The sequence below is a fragment of the Kogia breviceps genome, chromosome 18 (genome assembly GCF_026419965.1).
Source record: "Kogia breviceps isolate mKogBre1 chromosome 18, mKogBre1 haplotype 1, whole genome shotgun sequence".
NCBI lineage: Eukaryota > Metazoa > Chordata > Mammalia > Artiodactyla > Physeteridae > Kogia > Kogia breviceps.
This window is the reverse complement of record NC_081327.1, coordinates 9355390-9372761: the sequence shown is the minus strand read 5'-3', so window position 1 is coordinate 9372761 and position 17372 is coordinate 9355390. Positions and strand designations below refer to the sequence as shown.

Below are 17372 nucleotides of genomic sequence, written 5' to 3'. Positions count from 1 at the left end.
TTTGTCAGGAATGCTTTTCCCCCAGATCCCTCCATGGCCTCCGTCCAGCATCATCTTCCCAGAGACATCCTCCCTGAACCCCCACTCTGCCCCCAACTCCAAAAGCACCAGCCCCCTTCCTGGCTTTTTTCTTTCTTTCTCTTTTTCTTTTTCGGCCGCACTGAGTGGCATGCGGGATCTTAGCTCCCCCACCGGGGATTGAACCCAGGCCCCTGCATTGGGAGCGCGGAGTCTTAACCACTGGACCACCAGGGAAGTCCCTTCCCGGCTTTATTTTTCCCCCAAGCACTTATCTCCATCCAATGTGAAATAGACTTTGTTTATTTGTCTACCCTGCAAATGTCAGCCCCATGAGGGCAGGGATTTTACCTACCAGCCTCTAGGACAGTGCCTGCCTGGCAGACAATCTATGCTCGCTAAACATTTGTGGGATAAGTGAATGAGTGATTTCTTGAGGCTTGCTCCGTGCCAGGCATCGTGGTAAGTACTTCACACAAGTTCCCTCATTTCATTTCTTACAACAGTCCATGAAGAGTGTATCATCATGACTCCCATTTTACAGATGAGGAAACTGAGGTCCAGTGGGCTCCATAACTTGCCCGAGGTCACGGAAGCTGGGAACAGTGCAACTAGGTCCAGTAACGTCAACCACACCTCACGTTTGGGACCCGACTCTGCCGGGGGCTGGCTGATTCCTGACATGGAGCATCTGCTCTCAGCAACCCTAAGTAGGGGCCACACCATCCCTCTTTTTCAGAGCAGTCAATGGAGACTCAGAAAAGGGGCCGCTCCCAGCCCCACTTCCAGTAAGCGCAGAGCCAGGGTCAAAACTGGACGCTCTCTAGCCCCAGAGTCTCCACATACACCCATTTGACGTATAGAAAGAACAAGGCCTCAGGGGGAGAAGAGAGAGAGTGTGGATTTCTCAGCCCCACGCAGGAGGCCAAGAAGCAGAGCCCCAGAGGAAGTGTGCAGCCCCCAGCCTTCCCTTCTGTGTGGCTTTGGAAACAGAGCCACACAGGCCTCCCCCGCCTGCAGGACATTGGGTAAGTCAGAGCCCTTACCTGGTGCCTCAGTCTCCCCATGTGTCAGTGGGGGTCCTGAGAGAGCCCTCATCACAGGGCAGCCACCGAGATGACACCTGAAAGTCACCCGCAGCTTTGGGGGCTGGGAAAACGGCAGTCACGACAGATGGGGTTTATCCCTTGGTGACCCCCCAAGTTCACCAGGGAGACCAGGGCCTGGGCCGTGGGTAAGAACTGCCCTAAAACCTTGCCCTGCCCCTCCTTCCTCCTCCCTGATGACCTGGTTCTTCTCCTGGTACCAAACCTGGAACCTCGGCACAAAGAAGTTTAGGCGGCGCCCCAGGAGGCCTGGCCAGGTCGTGGCCCCTGGCCCGTGCCTGCCACACCTGCTCTGGTACCCAAACGGGGCCCCAGATCCTCGGTGACTCGATCCCTCCAAATTCAGGTGATCTCCCCCGGCTCCAAATCACCGAACCCTCCCAGGTCTGGCGCCAGACGGAGCCAAACCCCAACCAGGAAGGGTCTCGGAGCATCGGGCCGCCAACGCCGCTGTCTCCAAGAGCTGGGTTTGGGGTGAAGGATGGTGCTGAGCAGATGCAGCTGGCTCCTCCTCAGTGGTGAGCGAGAAGGGCGCCCCCAGAACCTCAGCCCCCACGGCCGCGGGGAAGGGAGGGGCCCCCTGGCCTGGGGAGGGAAGGTGGCAGCCGGAAATCCAGCACGTCGGGAGGACAGCTCTGCTTCGCACAGGCACAATTTGCTCCACTAAGAGTCACCAGTGTGGGGCAGGCCGGGGACCGTCGCCCAGAGAGGTTTTCAGGGTGGACTCTGGAGATTTCTAAGAGCGGGGTGTAAGCTAGGGCAAGGGAGCCACTGCTATGCCTTCATGCATGTGGCAAACTCTTACTGAGCTCTGGAAGCCTTAACTAGAGCAAGTTGTAACCAGCCGCTCTGGCCCTCCCTCAGGCTATGGTTTGGGCACTTGCCTTCCTCTTCTCGGCCTCAGTTTCCTCATCTATGCAATGGGCCTAACTCCTGGGGTCATTTGAAGGTCATTCCAAGCAGCATTTACTGGTGCTTACTGGGTGCTGTTCTAAATGCTTTCCACGTATTCATAACCACCCTATGAAGAAGGCCCACCCATGACCCCCCCCACTCCATAGACCAGAAGCCTGAGGCTCAGAGAGGTCAAGGCACCGGTCAGGGTCACACAGCCAGAAAGCGGCAGGGCTGAGTGCTAGACCCAGAGGCCTTGCTCATAGTCAGCCTTTATCAGCACGGAAAGTACCAGAAAGCAAGCCAAGCACGTAAGCACTTCTTACGTGAGAACCCGCCGCCGCGGCTTCCCAATCCAGGCAGCCACACACAATTCAAACCCAGGCAGCCTCAACCAGCTAGTCAGGTTTGGGGCTTATCTGTTGGGTTGAGAACAGAAGGGGTGGAGTGTATTAATCACAGCCCTACTTTCTGCCTCTGGAGAGGCAGAGGAAGGGCGCTGGACGGGGAGTCAGGGCAGGGCCCAGGGGCTGCACGCGGCAGCCTGATCTCGTAAGTGGAGGCCTAGTGACTCTCACAGCGGGTGGGGTGGGGGGGGGACCCTCTGGGTGGTATCCAAGGCCCTGCAGGCTGAGCTCTCTCGCTCGCTCGTGCTAGGAGCTTGCTATGCGCAAAGCCTCAGGCTAGATCCTTAGCACAGCCCAGCGAATCCAATCCTCAGATCACAGCCCCCTCCCCAGGACTGAGAGTCCACACCTGACTGACAGTTACTGAGCAGTTACTTGTGGGAGGAGCACATGTGCCAGGAGCCACGTCTCCTCCTCCATCAAACGTGGGGAGCGATCAAGTCCACCTCATCCCCCCCTTCTGGCTCCTTTTCCTCAGCTGCTTTCCTGAGCGCGGGGGCCGAGATCGCTATCACCCCCGAGCCTGCCCAGCCAGCCGAGGGCGACAATGTCACACTGGCTGTCCAAGGGCTTTCAGGGGAGCTGCTTGCCTACAACTGGTATGCGGGGCCCACGCTCAGTCTGTCTTACCTGGTGGCCAGCTACATCGTAAGCACAGGCGATGAGACCCCTGGCCCGGCCCACACGGGGCGGGAGGCTGTGCGCCCCGACGGCGGCCTGGACATCCAGGGCGCCCTGCCCGGGCACTCGGGCACCTACATCCTACAGACTCTCAACAGGCAATTTCAGACGGAGGTGGGCTACGGACACTTGCAGGTCTATGGTGAGACACCCCCCAGAGCCCCCTCTTCCCCAGCTGGGCTTTCCCATCTCCTTCCCAATCTTTCTTTTTTTTATAAAAAAAAAAAAAAAAAAACTCTAAAAAATATTAAAAGCATCAAAAAAAAAAAAAAACTGACCTAAAATAACATTAAAATGCTCACCTCCTCCCAGATGGCTTCTGGGATTAAACCTGCCTCTCATCCTGTTCTTTGCCCCTCTGGCTGGGGGTTCAGGGGCACCACCGGGATCCAGCCATGCCCCCTGCCTGGGGAGGGGGAGGCCCTGGAAGCAGGCAGTGCCCGGCCCCCTCCCCCTCTGTCTGTTGCCCCACAGAGATCCTGGCCCAGCCTGTGGTCATGACCAACAGCACGGCGTTGGTGGAGCGCCGGGACACCCTGCGCCTCACATGCAGCAGCCCCAGCCCCGCCGAGGTCCGCTGGTTCTTCAACGGCGACACCCTGCCCATCGCCGTCCGCCTCGGCCTGTCCCCTGACGGCCGGGTGCTGACCCGGCACGGCATCCGCAGGGAGGAGGCGGGAGCCTACCAGTGTGAGGTCTGGAACCCGGTCAGTGTCAGCCGCAGCGAGCCCGTCAACCTGACCGTGTACTGTGAGTCCTCCTGGCCCAGCCCCTGCAGAGATACCCAGTGCCCCAACCCCATAGATGGGGAAACTGAGGCCAGGAGAGAGTGCCCGAGGGCATGCAGTGAGTCAGTAAGCAGCTGGGGTTAGGAACCAGGGATTCCCTGTAAAATGCCCTTGATCCATCTCCTAAGGACAAAAGACCACCTTTGAAATTGAATAATCCTTCCCTTTGAATCAATACCTCCAGGACTGGTTGGTTTTGAAAGGGAGGGGGGACGGCGTGAGTGGTGGAATGGGAGGGGAAGTAAAATTAAAAACATAACCAAAGCATGGAGTCATTCCCAGGGGCAGCAGATATGCAGTGTGGCATCCAGAGAAAGGAAATCACTCAGGTACACGAGGGCCGGCAATGTAGAAAAACTTAGAACCTAGAATCCTACAGCCAGGGCATTCTGGATTTAAGAAGCACTGGATTCTAGACTCTGAGAATCCTAGAAACTCTAGAAGCAGAGATTCTTAGAATCTTAGAATCTATTTCTAAAACCTTAGAGCCACCCAACCCAAGAATCTTAGAAACATAGATTTCTAGACTCTTAGAATCCTAGAACATAGAAACGTCTGCTCTTGGAACCCTAGAATTCTAGACTCTTAGAATGGCTTATCAGAAACCACTTAGACTTTTTTTTTTTTTTTTAATGGAACCATAGATTTCAAAAATATCTTGAAATGTTGTCTGGCCCAACACCCTCTTTTTACAGAAGAGAAAACTGAGATTCCCCTGAGAGGGAAGGTGATTGTCAAGATCTCAGAGCAAGTTAGAGATCCATGTGGGATTCGAAAAGGCCAGAGCTCTTTTTCCCTCCAGATATTCCCAGGGGCCCATCCTGGTGGAAAGAAAGCCAGGGGGGTGCCCACCTCGACCACCCTCTCCCTCCACTGCCCCGTTTCTCTCCCTCCCACCCCATCACAGTTGGCCCAGAACGCGTGGCCATCCTCCAGGATTCCATCACCCGCACGGGCTGCACCATCAAAGTCGACTTCAACACATCTTTCACGCTGTGGTGCGTGTCCCGGTCCTGCCCGGAGCCTGAGTACATGTGGGCCTTCAACGGGCGGGCCTTAAAGAATGGCCAAGACCACCTCAACATCAGTAGCATGACGGCAGCCCAGGAGGGCACGTACACGTGTATTGCTAAGAACCCCAAGACCCTGCTTTCTGGATCTGCCTCAGTGGTGGTCAAACTCTCTGGTGAGTCGTCCCCAGCCTGACCAGCCCCGCCTCTCCATGGAGGCCCAGTTGGACTCAAGCTCTGGCTGTTCCACCCGCCATTAGGCCACCATTTGCCCAAGAGATGACTGGAGAGTGAGAGATTCTCAACCCATTCGTTGGTCAAGTGACAAAGTGGCATATCAGGCGGACCCTCTTCATCCAGGGGACAAAAAGAGGCAGTCTGTGCCTTGTCACCCAGAAAGCAACTGACAAATCAGGCTCTCTTCCTGGAGAGCTGGCAAAGTGAGAAATGGGCCACGTGTCCCCAAACCGTGCCGCCGCGGAGTGGGAAAACATTCGGATGTCCCTTCACATGGGTGCCCATGTTCTAAATTCAGTCTGTCACAGCTGCTCCAGGCTGGACCCACTCCCTGCCAAACAGACAGCTGAACCTCAGCGCATCCAACGAGATAACCCAGTTATCTGGCCCAGATGCCGGTGTGCGCGTGCGCGCACACGCGCACATGCATACACGCCTGGAAAATCACAGCCAGTCGTTGGCAAATGGAAAAACACAGCAAGAGAGGCGCTGCCTTGTCTCTGTCCTTAAGCAACCTGGCGGTGGGGGTAGTGCAGACACAGCTGGTGTTCTCAGAGCCATCAGGATCCTCAGGGGACATTTTCTCATCCCCTGGGGATGGTGGCTTTGAACATTAGGGCCTCATTCATTCCGCCTTGGTTCCTTCCCAAGTGGCCACCATCTCCCAGGGACAGTGGGAGCGGTCCTTCCCTCCCTCCTACCTCCCTCTTACTAACAGGCTGGGCCTCATCCAAAGGGTGGATACTCTTTCACCCAAAGCAGAAATGGCATTCCCAGAGGTAAGTGTACCTCCTGCCCCACCCTCCTGGGGCCTTAGCAGCTGGTCTTGGCAGGAGACAGGGGGGTGGACCAGATGACCTCAGGCGCCGTCCAGAGCCCTGTCCGTGCAGGTCAAGATGGGGGGTGTCCAAGGTGTGCAGGTATGTGCAGGGAGTGGGTAGAGCGCCCCCAGCGGCCTCCTAAACTGTCAGCACCCCCTGTGGCAGGTGCCAGGGGAGAGACAGAGGAAAGGGAGACGCCACCCTTCCTCCACCTGTGGGAGACTCTGATCTGATGGAGGAGACATGGTCTCTGCCTTTGCAGAGATGGCCTTGCAACAGGGAAGCATAGCCTCCCTATTCAAGAGCTGCCAGCCAGGGAGAAGAGGCAATGCCTCATGGTCCATTCTAGCAGTGACGAAGGAGACATGACAGCCACTCTCAGTGAGCTTCCAATCGGATGGGGGAGACGCAGGAGACACTTGAGGAGATTCTGTATTCTGATGGGGGAGACATGGTCTTGAAGAGACATGGCTTTTTTTTGTTTTGTTTTTGAGAATTCCTAGTCTGGTGGGGGAGACACAGTTCCCACCTTTGGGGTACTCCCAATCTGATGGGGGAGTACAAGCCCCCCACTTTCTAGGAATTTCCAGTCTAATGGGATAGACATGCCCCCATTCAAGCTCTGGGGTCCCCAGCCAGACTGGAAAGACCCAGCCTGATAATAATCTGGAATTTCCAATCTGATGGAGGAGACATGGCCTCCCACCCTGTGGAAGCTTTCAGTCTGATGGGGAACTATCGCCCCCACATTCCGAGGTCTCTTACGCTGACAGAAGAGACAACACCTGGAGCACACAGCTCCCAACTATCCGATGGGGGAGACACGGCCCCCATATTCTGAGAATTTCCAATCTGATGGAGGAGACATGACTCAACCCTCTAGGGTCTTCCAGTTTAATGGGAGAGATATTCCCCCAAAGACTGGAAATTCCTAGTCCAATGGGGGAACAGACAGCCCCCGATGGGGTTTCTCAATCTGATGGGTGAAGACAGCTCCCTGGCAGGCAGGCATTGCTGAGACACAAAATCCACCTCCATACCACACAAGTCGCCTCCTTCCTCTGTCTCCCTCCCGCCAACCCGCAGGGGGAGTGCCAGCTCGGGGAGGCATCTGTGCGCTGGCCGGGGGTGGGCGGGGGACGCTCTGCCCCGCGCAGGCCCAGCTGACCCAGCCCACCTCGCTCTCTCCCCAGCGGCCGCGGTCGTCATGACAATCACGCCGGTGCCGAGCAGGCCGATGGAGGGCCAGGACGTGACCCTGACCGTACAGGGCTACCCCAAGGATCTGCTGGTCTATGCCTGGTACCGCGGGCCTGCCTCCGAGCCCAATCGGCTGCTCAGCCAACTGCCATCGGGGAACTGGATCGCAGGCCCCGCGCACACAGGCCGGGAGGTGGGCTTCGCCAACTGCTCGCTGCTGGTGCAGAAGCTGAACCTCACCGACACCGGCCGCTACACACTCAAGACCGTCACGCTGCAGGGCAAGACTGAGACGCTGGAAGTGGAGCTGCAGGTGGCCCGTGAGTGTGCGGGAGGGGACGGGGAGAGGGGGGCCTCTTTTCAGACAAGGACTCCCAGAAGAGGGGCTCCGCTTTCTCCATCTGACTTGGGACTCCCCAGATGGAGCTCTGGCCTCTTCCGTCAAACTGATGACCTAGACCAGGGATAGATTGGCTTTGCCTCCATCGGGCTGGGGACACTAAACGGGGCTTCCATGCCTTCTCTCTTCTGTAAGAGGCACACCAGACCAAAGGTTTCCAAACACAGTGTGTAGTCTGAGGGTAACGCCTCCTTTTTCCTGGACCATAAAACACAGGAGATATTGCCTCTACCACCATACTGGGGGAATAGGTTAAGGATGGTCGGTTACCTCTCCCATCAGACTAGAGGTCTAGAGGGTGGATCAAGCCTTCCTCTTCAGACTGTCGTCCTAGACAATGGGGACCATGTTTCAGGCTTTGCAATAAGAGTGAGAACAGAATTTCTACCCTCAGAAGGTAAATTAATCTCTCAAACTGAAATAGGGACGACCTCCTCCATCAGGATGGAGATTTCTAGGTGGTGGTAATTGTGTTTCCTCTTCAGACTGGAAATTCCCTGTGTTCAGGAACAATGTCTCTTCCACCAGCATGGGAGCTCCCAGAAGTCAGGAACAATGTCTCCCCCATCAGACTGGGAGCTCCCAGATGTTGGGGGCCGTGTCTCCCCATCAGACTGGGAGCTCCCAGAAGTCAGGAACAATGTCTCCTCCATCAGACTGGGAGCTCCCAGATGTTGGGGGCCGTGTCTCCCCATCAGACTGGGAGCTCCCAGAAGTCAGGAACAATGTCTCCCCATCAGACTGGGAGCTCCCAGATGTTGGGGGCCGTGTCTCCCCATCAGACTGGGAGCTCCCAGAAGTCAGGAACAATGTCTCCTCCATCAGACTGGGAGCTCCCAGATGTTGGGGGCCGTGTCTCCCCATCAGACTGGGAGCTCCCAGAAGTCAGGAACAATGTCTCCTCCATCAGACTGGGAGCTCCCAGATGTTGGGGGCCGTGTCTCCCCATCAGACTGGGAGCTCCCAGAAGTCAGGAACAATGTCTCCTCCATCAGACTGGGAGCTCCCAGATGTTGGGGGCCGTGTCTCCCCATCAGACTGGGAGCTCCCAGAAGTCAGGAACAATGTCTCCTCCATCAGACTGGGAGCTCCCAGATGTTGGGGGCCGTGTCTCCCCATCAGACTGGGAGCTCCCAGAAGTCAGGAACAATGTCTCCTCCATCAGACTGGGAGCTCTCAGATGTTGGGGGCCGTGTCTCCCCATCAGACTGGGAGCTCCCAGAAGTCAGGAACAATGTCTCCCCCATCAGACTGGGAGCTCCCAGATGTTGGGGGCCGTGTCTCCCCATCAGACTGGGAGCTCCCAGAAGTCAGGAACAATGTCTCCTCCATCAGACTGGGAGCTCCCAGATGTTGGGGGCCGTGTCTCCCCATCAGACTGGGAGCTCCCAGAAGTCAGGAACAATGTCTCCTCCATCAGACTGGGAGCTCCCAGATGTTGGGGGCCGTGTCTCCCCATCAGACTGGGAGCTCCCAGAAGTCAGGAACAATGTCTCCTCCATCAGACTGGGAGCTCCCAGATGTTGGGGGCCGTGTCTCCCCATCAGACTGGGAGCTCCCAGAAGTCAGGAACAATGTCTCCTCCATCAGACTGGGAGCTCTCAGATGTTGGGGGCCGTGTCTCCCCATCAGACTGGGAGCTCCCAGAAGTCAGGAACAATGTCTCCCCCATCAGACTGGGAGCTCCCAGAAGTCATGTCCCTGGAGCCTTGCCTCCCCCATCAGACCAGGCAGTCTCAGAAACCATGTCCCTGAGTTAAGGACAGTGACCCGCCCTCCCTCAGACTTGAAGCTTCCAGGATCAGGGACCCAATCACTGCCAGACACCCTAGTACCCTCCTTTACCCATTCACTCATCAAACCCTAGTTTTCTGGGTCAGCATTGGGCGGAGAAGGCTGGTCAATGACAGCAGGCCACCCCCGATGAAGCCTCGGAATTCCTTTTCACTCTGTCTCTCTTCTCACAGTCAACCTCCCTTCCTCGCACAAGGACCAACGCCACCTTCCTGAACCTGAACCTGGCACAGGCTGAGCACGGGGCGGGTGGGGCCGCTGGGAGGCCGGGGTTGGGCCGGGGAGCCGAAGGAATGGGAGCGCTGGGGACCTGGTCCCCTACCTCCCTGACAGCCTCCTCCATCCCTGTGCCCCATCCTCCTCCACAGCTCTGGCGTAGCACCATGGCCCTGGAGACCTCCGGAGAGACCAGCTCTTCGTGCCACCTTCCTTGTTTCCTCCCCCTGAGTGGAGGACCACTTGCTTCCAGCAAGGATGCAGGACCATGGTTCACGGTTCTCCTGCTTCCACCCTAGAGTTAGAGCCAACAGGGCCCTGCTCCTTCACTGAGCTGTCGGAGAGCCACAGAGGCTATAAACATCCTGGTTAACACACGCCTGTGTCAGCCTCTCCTTCCACCACTCCCAACCCTGCCATTCCTGGGAATAATCCCAAGACTGAGAATAATCCCAAGATTATTCTCAGTCTGGCTGCATGCATGCACAGGGCTCCAAGCCCCCACTGCTTGATGTCAGGGCCTTAGGCCCTTCCCACATCTCCCCAGGTTATATCTGAGGGTCCTGCTTCCCAGTGGCCCAAAGAGTGCCCCTCCTGTGGCACCAAACAGCTGCCCTGTTTGAACACGGCCCTCTCCTACACTGCGCCTCACTGCATAACCCAGGGACTGATTTGGGCACAGGACAAAGAATGACCAAATTTCTCAAGAAGAGTTCCAGCATCTTCTGGCCCTCATCCATTTAACCAAAGATGCCCTTTTGTGTCCTCCATTGTCCTGGGATTCCCCCACCCCCACCCCATCTATCTAAAACATCACTTGCACAGTCCTAAAAATATCTCCCTCCTCCTCTAAACACACAAAAAAGCCCCTATGAATAAATGAATGCAAATGGGGAAGGGGTGGGGTTGAGGGGTGGAGAGCAGGGGAGTGGGAACCAGAAGGAGTGTGTCTTCTAACTCCTCTCACTAGTAGGGTGTAAGCCGCAAGCCTAACCCAGCCGAGATGACCCACTATGGGGAGACTCTTGGTGTTAGTCAGAAGTGGTAATAGCAGACTCCAAGCTTGGGGTAGAAAGAGAGATTTGGGCAAGGATGGAAAGGGCTGGTAGAGAGACTTCCCAGAAACTTTCAAGACAGATCCTTTCTGGGGATGGCCATGTTGAGCTGAGATGGTGAGTGGTGAAAGGCACCCAGAATGAGGGTTATAAAACCTGGGTTAGAATCCTGCATTTGCTATGGATTCACTAGACTCTCAATTTGTCCTTCAGTAAAAATGTGTGGACTTAGGATAGACTAGAGTTTTCCAAACCATTTTATTAGCCTCAGAGTCCTTTCTTCATATGCGAACTTACATGGTAGGTCAATATATTTTTTAAAATAGCAATGCAATAAAAGTAGATATGCATTTAAAAGCTATAGTCCTCCCCCTCACCAAATTTCTACACATTTTTGAAAAATATCCTTAAATTTAAATAATACTTGGATTACAGAGGCAATTAAAATGCAAAATACCAACCAGAATCAATTGCCAGTGAAAACATTTTATATATATATATATATATATATATATAGAGAGAGAGAGAGAGAGAGAGACAGATAGACAGACAGACAGACTGTGGGATATGACCAAAGCTGCACTTGGAGGGGGAATGATAGCCTTAAATGCTTAAAGGCATTGAGATTACTAAAAAGAAAAGATTTTGAAATTGAGCAAAATAAGGTTGCCACTCAAGAAACTAGAAAAAGTCCATGAAATAAACCAAAGTAAAAAGGTAAGGAATTAAGAAAAGTAAAAGCAGAAATGGATGAAATATAAAATAAAGCATAGAGTTAGTCAATAAAGCCTAAAGCTGGTTCTTTGAAAATACCAATGAAATAGACAAAGTTTTTGCAAGTATGACAAGAGACAGAGGAGACTAATATGTAAAATAAAAGAGAAACTGTTCTGATTGAAGTAGAGCAGGTTAGATGCTCAATAAATATATATAGTGAGGGAAGAGAATAGTTCCCCAACAGCCACTCCCCTCTCCTCTTTCATGATGGCAGGCACTGCCTCCCATAAAAGAAGCTGAAAATGTCAGGTACTCACTTTCCCAACTGCTTTGCAGCTATTGGTCGCCATGTGACCAGTTCTGGCCAACAAAGGAAGGAGAGAGCTAAAAGTTCTGTCCACTGACTCTGCCCCACCTGAGTGGGCACTAAGGGAGCTCCATGGAGTTTGAAAGTTATTAGCTAAATCAGTGTTCTCCAATATGAGGTTTCCAGGCAATGGCACAGCTAGGAAGTGAGGATAGATTTAAGCCCATACTCAACCCCAACAACAGGAACAGCCCCCAAATGGGAAATAGTGTCCATATTCTCCCCACCCCTCCATATTCACATAAGAGTCAGTAACATATATATCAGTTAGAATTTTTCTTCAGTGGTTAGTAAGAGAGACTGGAAATAACACAAACAACAAAGAGAGAGGACATTAATATATAAGATAAAAGAGAAACTGGTACATGTAAGAGTAGCTTACATGGATAAAAGATTATTTCTCTCTCACTTAAAAGGTAATCTTAAGCAGATTGTCCTCAGTGTCCTTAGGGACACAGCTCTTTCTGCTCTATCATTCTTAGCTTGGGGCTTCCATTCTTTTGATCACCTCATGGTCCAAGATGGCTGCTGGAGTCACAGCTGCCTCAACCATGTTCCACGCAGGAAACAGAAAGAGGGGGACAAAGGGTAAAAGAAGCCCCATGCCCGATTATGGACTGTGCCCCTTTTAAGGAACTTTCCCCACCCTAGCACTTCCACTTACATCTGATTGACCAGCTCTCAGTCATGCGGCCACCCTAGCTGCAAGGGAGACTGGGACATGTAGTCTTTTCCCTGGGTATATTGCTGCTCCAAAGAACTTCAGGGTCCTGCTCTCAAGGAAGACAAGAAGGATGGATCCCAGGTGGGCAGCTGGTAGGCTCTGCCATGACACACCTTGGAACTCCTACCTTCCAAGCTGAACAAAATGGCCTTTCTCACCTAAGCCCAAAGCAAAAGAGCCCCAGGCACAGTAGCCAGGATTTGGGAAAGACTAGGGTTATGTTCCAGCGGGGCTTGCTTTGTGCAAGGCAGAATGAGGCCAGTGGGAGGGGCCAAAGGAGGGGAGGGGGTAGCAGCTCAGTTTTCTAGGTCAAGCCAGATCCCATATCCTCAGGGTGGAGGCTCAGGTGTCCCCAGGACCAAGTCTCCCGTCCCGCTAGGCATCTCTGGGCTTCTGAACTGAATCCACCAGGCGGTCTAATCCCCCTCTTTAACAGTCCAGGGAGGAATAACAGCAACAAACACAAAATAATAATAGCTTCTATATCTCCAGCATTGATTTGGTTCTTCTGTATCTCTATCTCAGTGAATTCCTACCAGAACCCTCATGAGTATTACTGGCAGTTCCTCCATTTTACAGGTGAGGAAACTGAGGCCCAGAGAGCCAAAACCTCACTCCATGTTCCATAATTCCCACGGCTGCTCGGAGGAGGCTAGCTGAGGAGTCCGCATCACTCCTCAGCAGGGCTGGCCAGGCAGGGTGCAGGTTCAGAGCCCAGATGGAGCTGAGGTGGCCACTTGAGCTGAGGGACTCCAGGAGATGTGGCTTTTCCTCACTTGTAAAACAGATAGTCATAGCACCCACCTCCCAGGACTGTTGAAAACATGAAATGAGTCAATACGAGGAAAGAGGGCTTCCCTGGTGGCGCAGTGGTTGAGAGTCCGCCTGCCGATGCAGGGGACACGGGTTCGTGCCCCGGTCCGGGAGGATCCCACATGCTGCGGAGCGGCTGGGCCCGTGAGCCATGGCTGCTGAGCCTGTGCGTCTGGAGCTTGTGCTCTGCAATGGGAGAGGCCACAGCAGTGAGAGGCCCGCGTACCACACACAAAAAAAATACGAGGAAAGAATCTAGTTACATAAATGTTTGATAAATGCTTTTTAACTCACTCAGGTGTTAGGTTTGGGCAACAGGCTGATGGAAAAGCCAAATATAACCCTTTTTCTATAATGCCTTCTTCCTGGGGGACTTAATTAACCCTACGACACAGGTTTCCCTCATTTTATGGAATACAGGATGGAAATACAATTTATGGGAAATTGTAATCACCTGAAAATGGCTTACAAGAAAAATAATATCCATGTATAAGCTTTTAGAATCCTGATGCTGAAAATTGTTTTTAATTTAAAAATAAAAAAATAATGAGGAATTTCCTGGTGGTCCAGTGGTTAGGACTTTTGGTGCTTTCACTGCCCAAGGTGTGGGGTTCCATCCCTGATCAGGGAATTAAGATCCTGAAAGCCACATGGTGCAGCAAAAAAGAAAGAAAGAAAAAGAAAAGTAAAGAAGAAAAGAACCAACAAAAAAAGAAAAATAATTTTTAAAAAAAGAATTCCGACACATCCTCACAGGTGCCCGAGGAAACGTGCTCTCAACACAGATGCCCTGACTTGCTTCTCACAGCCTCCCTTTGAAATGGGGCCCCATGTCCCCAGTCTCCTAGCTGTTTATTAAAAATACACCTCCCAGGTCTCTCTTCCTGGGCCCAGGAAATCTGTGTCTCCGGGGAAGGGGCCTGGAAACTGGACTTTTTAAATAAATAGCCTGGGTGATTTTTGTCAGCTGGCAAGTTGGGGGACCCACATGCGGGGACTGTTTGACAAGAAAAGGAAAGTAAGGCACAAAGAGAGGGAGGCAACTTACCCAAAGTCACTCAGCCAGGAAGGGGCAGGGCCAGGGTTTGGGCCAGGATCACACAGCAGGTTTTCAGACTGAAGGCTGAGACTGGGACTCCCTTCTGCCCCACGGGGCTCATAGCGGTTCCCCATCTCCCTCTCCCACAAAGCCCGGAGGGTGCTTGGGGTCCTCTTGGGCCCTCAGATTCCATTAGCCATGGGTGGGAGCCAGGCCAGACCTCCAGAGCAGTCTCTGCCTCTCTCTCCCCCATCCCTCCCCCTCACCCAAGGTGCCTTTTCTCAAGTAACCTTTCTGCAATGGGGAGGGCAGGGGTGGGGTTTAGGGTTGACCTTGAGGCCAAAACACACAATGGCCCAGTCAGTCTCTGGAGCCCCGCCAGGGAGAGGAAGGAAGCCTGCCCTGTTTTTCTACCCTGGGCTGGAATGTTGATTCAGGATGGAGAGAGGGAGGGAGGAGGGTGAGAAAGAGGAAGGAGGGATGAGGATAGAATAGGAAGGAGGAGGTGAGGGAGGAGGACGATGGTGAGAAGAAAGAAGAGGAGGAGGGAAGAGGGGGTGCCTGGCACCAGGGTCCCAAAGCTGGACTTTGGGAACCAAGCGGGGAGTCTGGTCAACTCCAGGCCATCCTGACGCACACTGCAGAGTCCAGAGAGGTCATCCCAGCCCCTCGAGGTTGCACAGGACCAGGGCAGCCAAAGAGCCTCACCCGTTCCACTAACCACAGGCAGAAGCTCTCTGAGTTCCCACAGTGGCCTTCAGAAGCAGGTGTCAGGTGCCCCCAGAGGTAAGGTCACCTTTCTAGAATCATCTCCCCTATGGATCACAGTCCTTCCCCTCCTCCTCTCCTTTCCTCTCACTCCACTCTGGCCACACTGGCCTCCTGGCTATTGTCTGAAGAAACCACACAACCCCTGCCTCAGGGCCTTTGCACTGGCCTTTCCCTCTGCCAGGAATGTTCTCACTGTGGATGCCTGAATCACTCCATTAAGGTCTATGCTCAAACCCCCCCAACACCCAACGTTGTCTAGCTTTGTTCTTCAGATCATTTATGACACACACATGTTCCACTTCATATTATATATTTCTTTACTTTTTTTTTTTTTTTTGGCCATGTGCATGGTTTGTGGGAACTCAGTTCCCTGACCGGGGATTGAACCCAGGCCTCTACAGTGAAAGTGCCAAATCCTAACCACTAGACCATCAGGGAACTGGATATTGTATATTTCTTTCTTCACTTGTTCATTATCTGTCTTTTCCACCAGGCTATGAGCTCCATGAGGCAGGAATTTTCCTTCTTTTGTCTATCACCTTAAATCAGTGCTTGGCACACAATATGTGCTCAATAAATAGCAGTAATAATGATAAGGAGACTTTCCCTACCAGATAACAAAACACACTGTTGAGCTATTATTGTATCAGCTATCTACTACTGCATAACAAATCACCCCAACACTCAGCACCTTTATTATCTCAAAGTTTCTGTGAGTCAAGAATCTGAGACTGGCTGGGCTGGAGAGTTTGTTTTTGTTTTTGTTTTTGGCTGTGCCTTGTGGCATGTGGGATCTTAGTTCCCCAAAAGGGATCAAATTCGTGCCCCCTGCAGGGTAAGCACAGAGTCTTAACCACTGGACCGCCAGGGAAGTCCCTTGGCTGGATAGTTCTTACTCAAGGTCTCTGGTGAGGGTACAGTTAAGAGGTTGGCAGGGTTACAGTCATCTGAAGGCTTGGCTAGGACTGCAGGATCCGCTTCCTGGCTCATTCACATGGCTGCTGGCAGGAGGCCTCAGTTCCTTGCCACATGGACCTCTCCATAGAAGTCTCATGACAAGTCAGCTGGATTCTCCCAGAGTGAGTTGACCCATGGGAGGACAAGGAGGAAGCCACAGTGCCTTCATGACTTGGTCTCAGAAGCCACACACCATCACCTCCGCCATATTCTACCGATTAGAAGCAAGTCACTACATCCAGCCACATTCAAGAGGAAGGGGATTCGTCTCCACCTTTCGATGGAATATTTTTAAACCACCGTAGTCGTAATAAGTAAAGCAGTGTGGAATGAGGAAAAAAACAATGGAGACACAATAAATGTTGAAGGGTCTCTGAGTCAGCTCAGGCTGCAGTAACAAAATACCACAGACAGGGTGGCTTAAACAACACACATTTATTTCTCACAGTTCAAGAGGTTGGGAAGTCCAAGATCAAGGTGCCAGCAAGGTAGGTTTTAGTGTGAGTCCTCTTCTTGTGTCTTGCAGGTGGGTCCATCTCACCATGTTCTCTCATGTCCTCTCCGTGGGCTTATGGGGACAGAGAGAGGGCAAGCTCTCTGGGGTCTCCTCTTATAAGGACACTAATCCTATCAGCTCAGGACCCCATCCTTAATTACTTCCTTATAGGCTCCACTCCCAAATACAGGCACATTGGAGGTTAGGGCTTCCACGTATGAATTTGGGAGGGGACACAAACATTCAGTTCATACTAAGGAGTGACACAAGGGCATAATCACTGTCTGCACCCCCCACTTCCAAGAACAGTGCCAGGCAAGCACTTGGTACTCAGTAAATACTTGATAAGTATAACAGATGGATGAATGGATGAATCTGACCAATATCTGTTGAGTGTGCACCCTCAGAAGGTCCCGTGCAAGGTCACGGGAGCACATACTGACCAAGACAGGCGGGACCCTGGCCTCACACAGAGTTCAGAGCCCAGAGTGGGGGACAGGTGTTAACAGGTCATTACAAAGGGTCAGGATGCTCTGATGGAAAAGGGTGGATTCTGAGAGAGAAACACCAGAGCATGTAATTTAGGTGGAGGCTCCAAAGCAGCCTCCCTGGGATGATATTTAAAGTGTGTATCAGTTTCCTGTGGCTGCTGTAACAAATTGTCACAGACTTAGTGGCTTAAAACAGCAGAAATGTATCCTCTTACAGTTCTCGAGGTCAGAAGTCCACAAGGAGTCTTACAGGGCTCACATCAAGGTGTCCACAGGGCTGGATCCTTCTAGAGCCTCCAGGAAAAAATCCGTTCCTTGCGTCTTCCAGCTTCTAGTGGCTGGCTGCCAGATTCCTCGGCTGTGGATGCAT

The 17372-nt window shown here is 52.9% G+C and overlaps 1 protein-coding gene across 1 annotated transcript; it reads left to right on the top strand.

Annotated features, from left to right (window-relative positions):
* The first annotated feature begins 2815 nt into the window (after positions 1-2815).
* Positions 2816-9949, top strand: CEACAM16 (CEA cell adhesion molecule 16, tectorial membrane component). Its single transcript, XM_067019654.1, has 5 exons — positions 2816-3248; positions 3581-3856; positions 4802-5080; positions 7156-7482; positions 9725-9949. The coding sequence occupies exons 1-5, from the start codon at positions 2816-2818 to the stop codon at positions 9733-9735; spliced, it is 1326 nt and encodes a 441-aa protein (XP_066875755.1). The 3' UTR covers positions 9736-9949.
* Positions 9950-17372: the final 7423 nt, after the last annotated feature.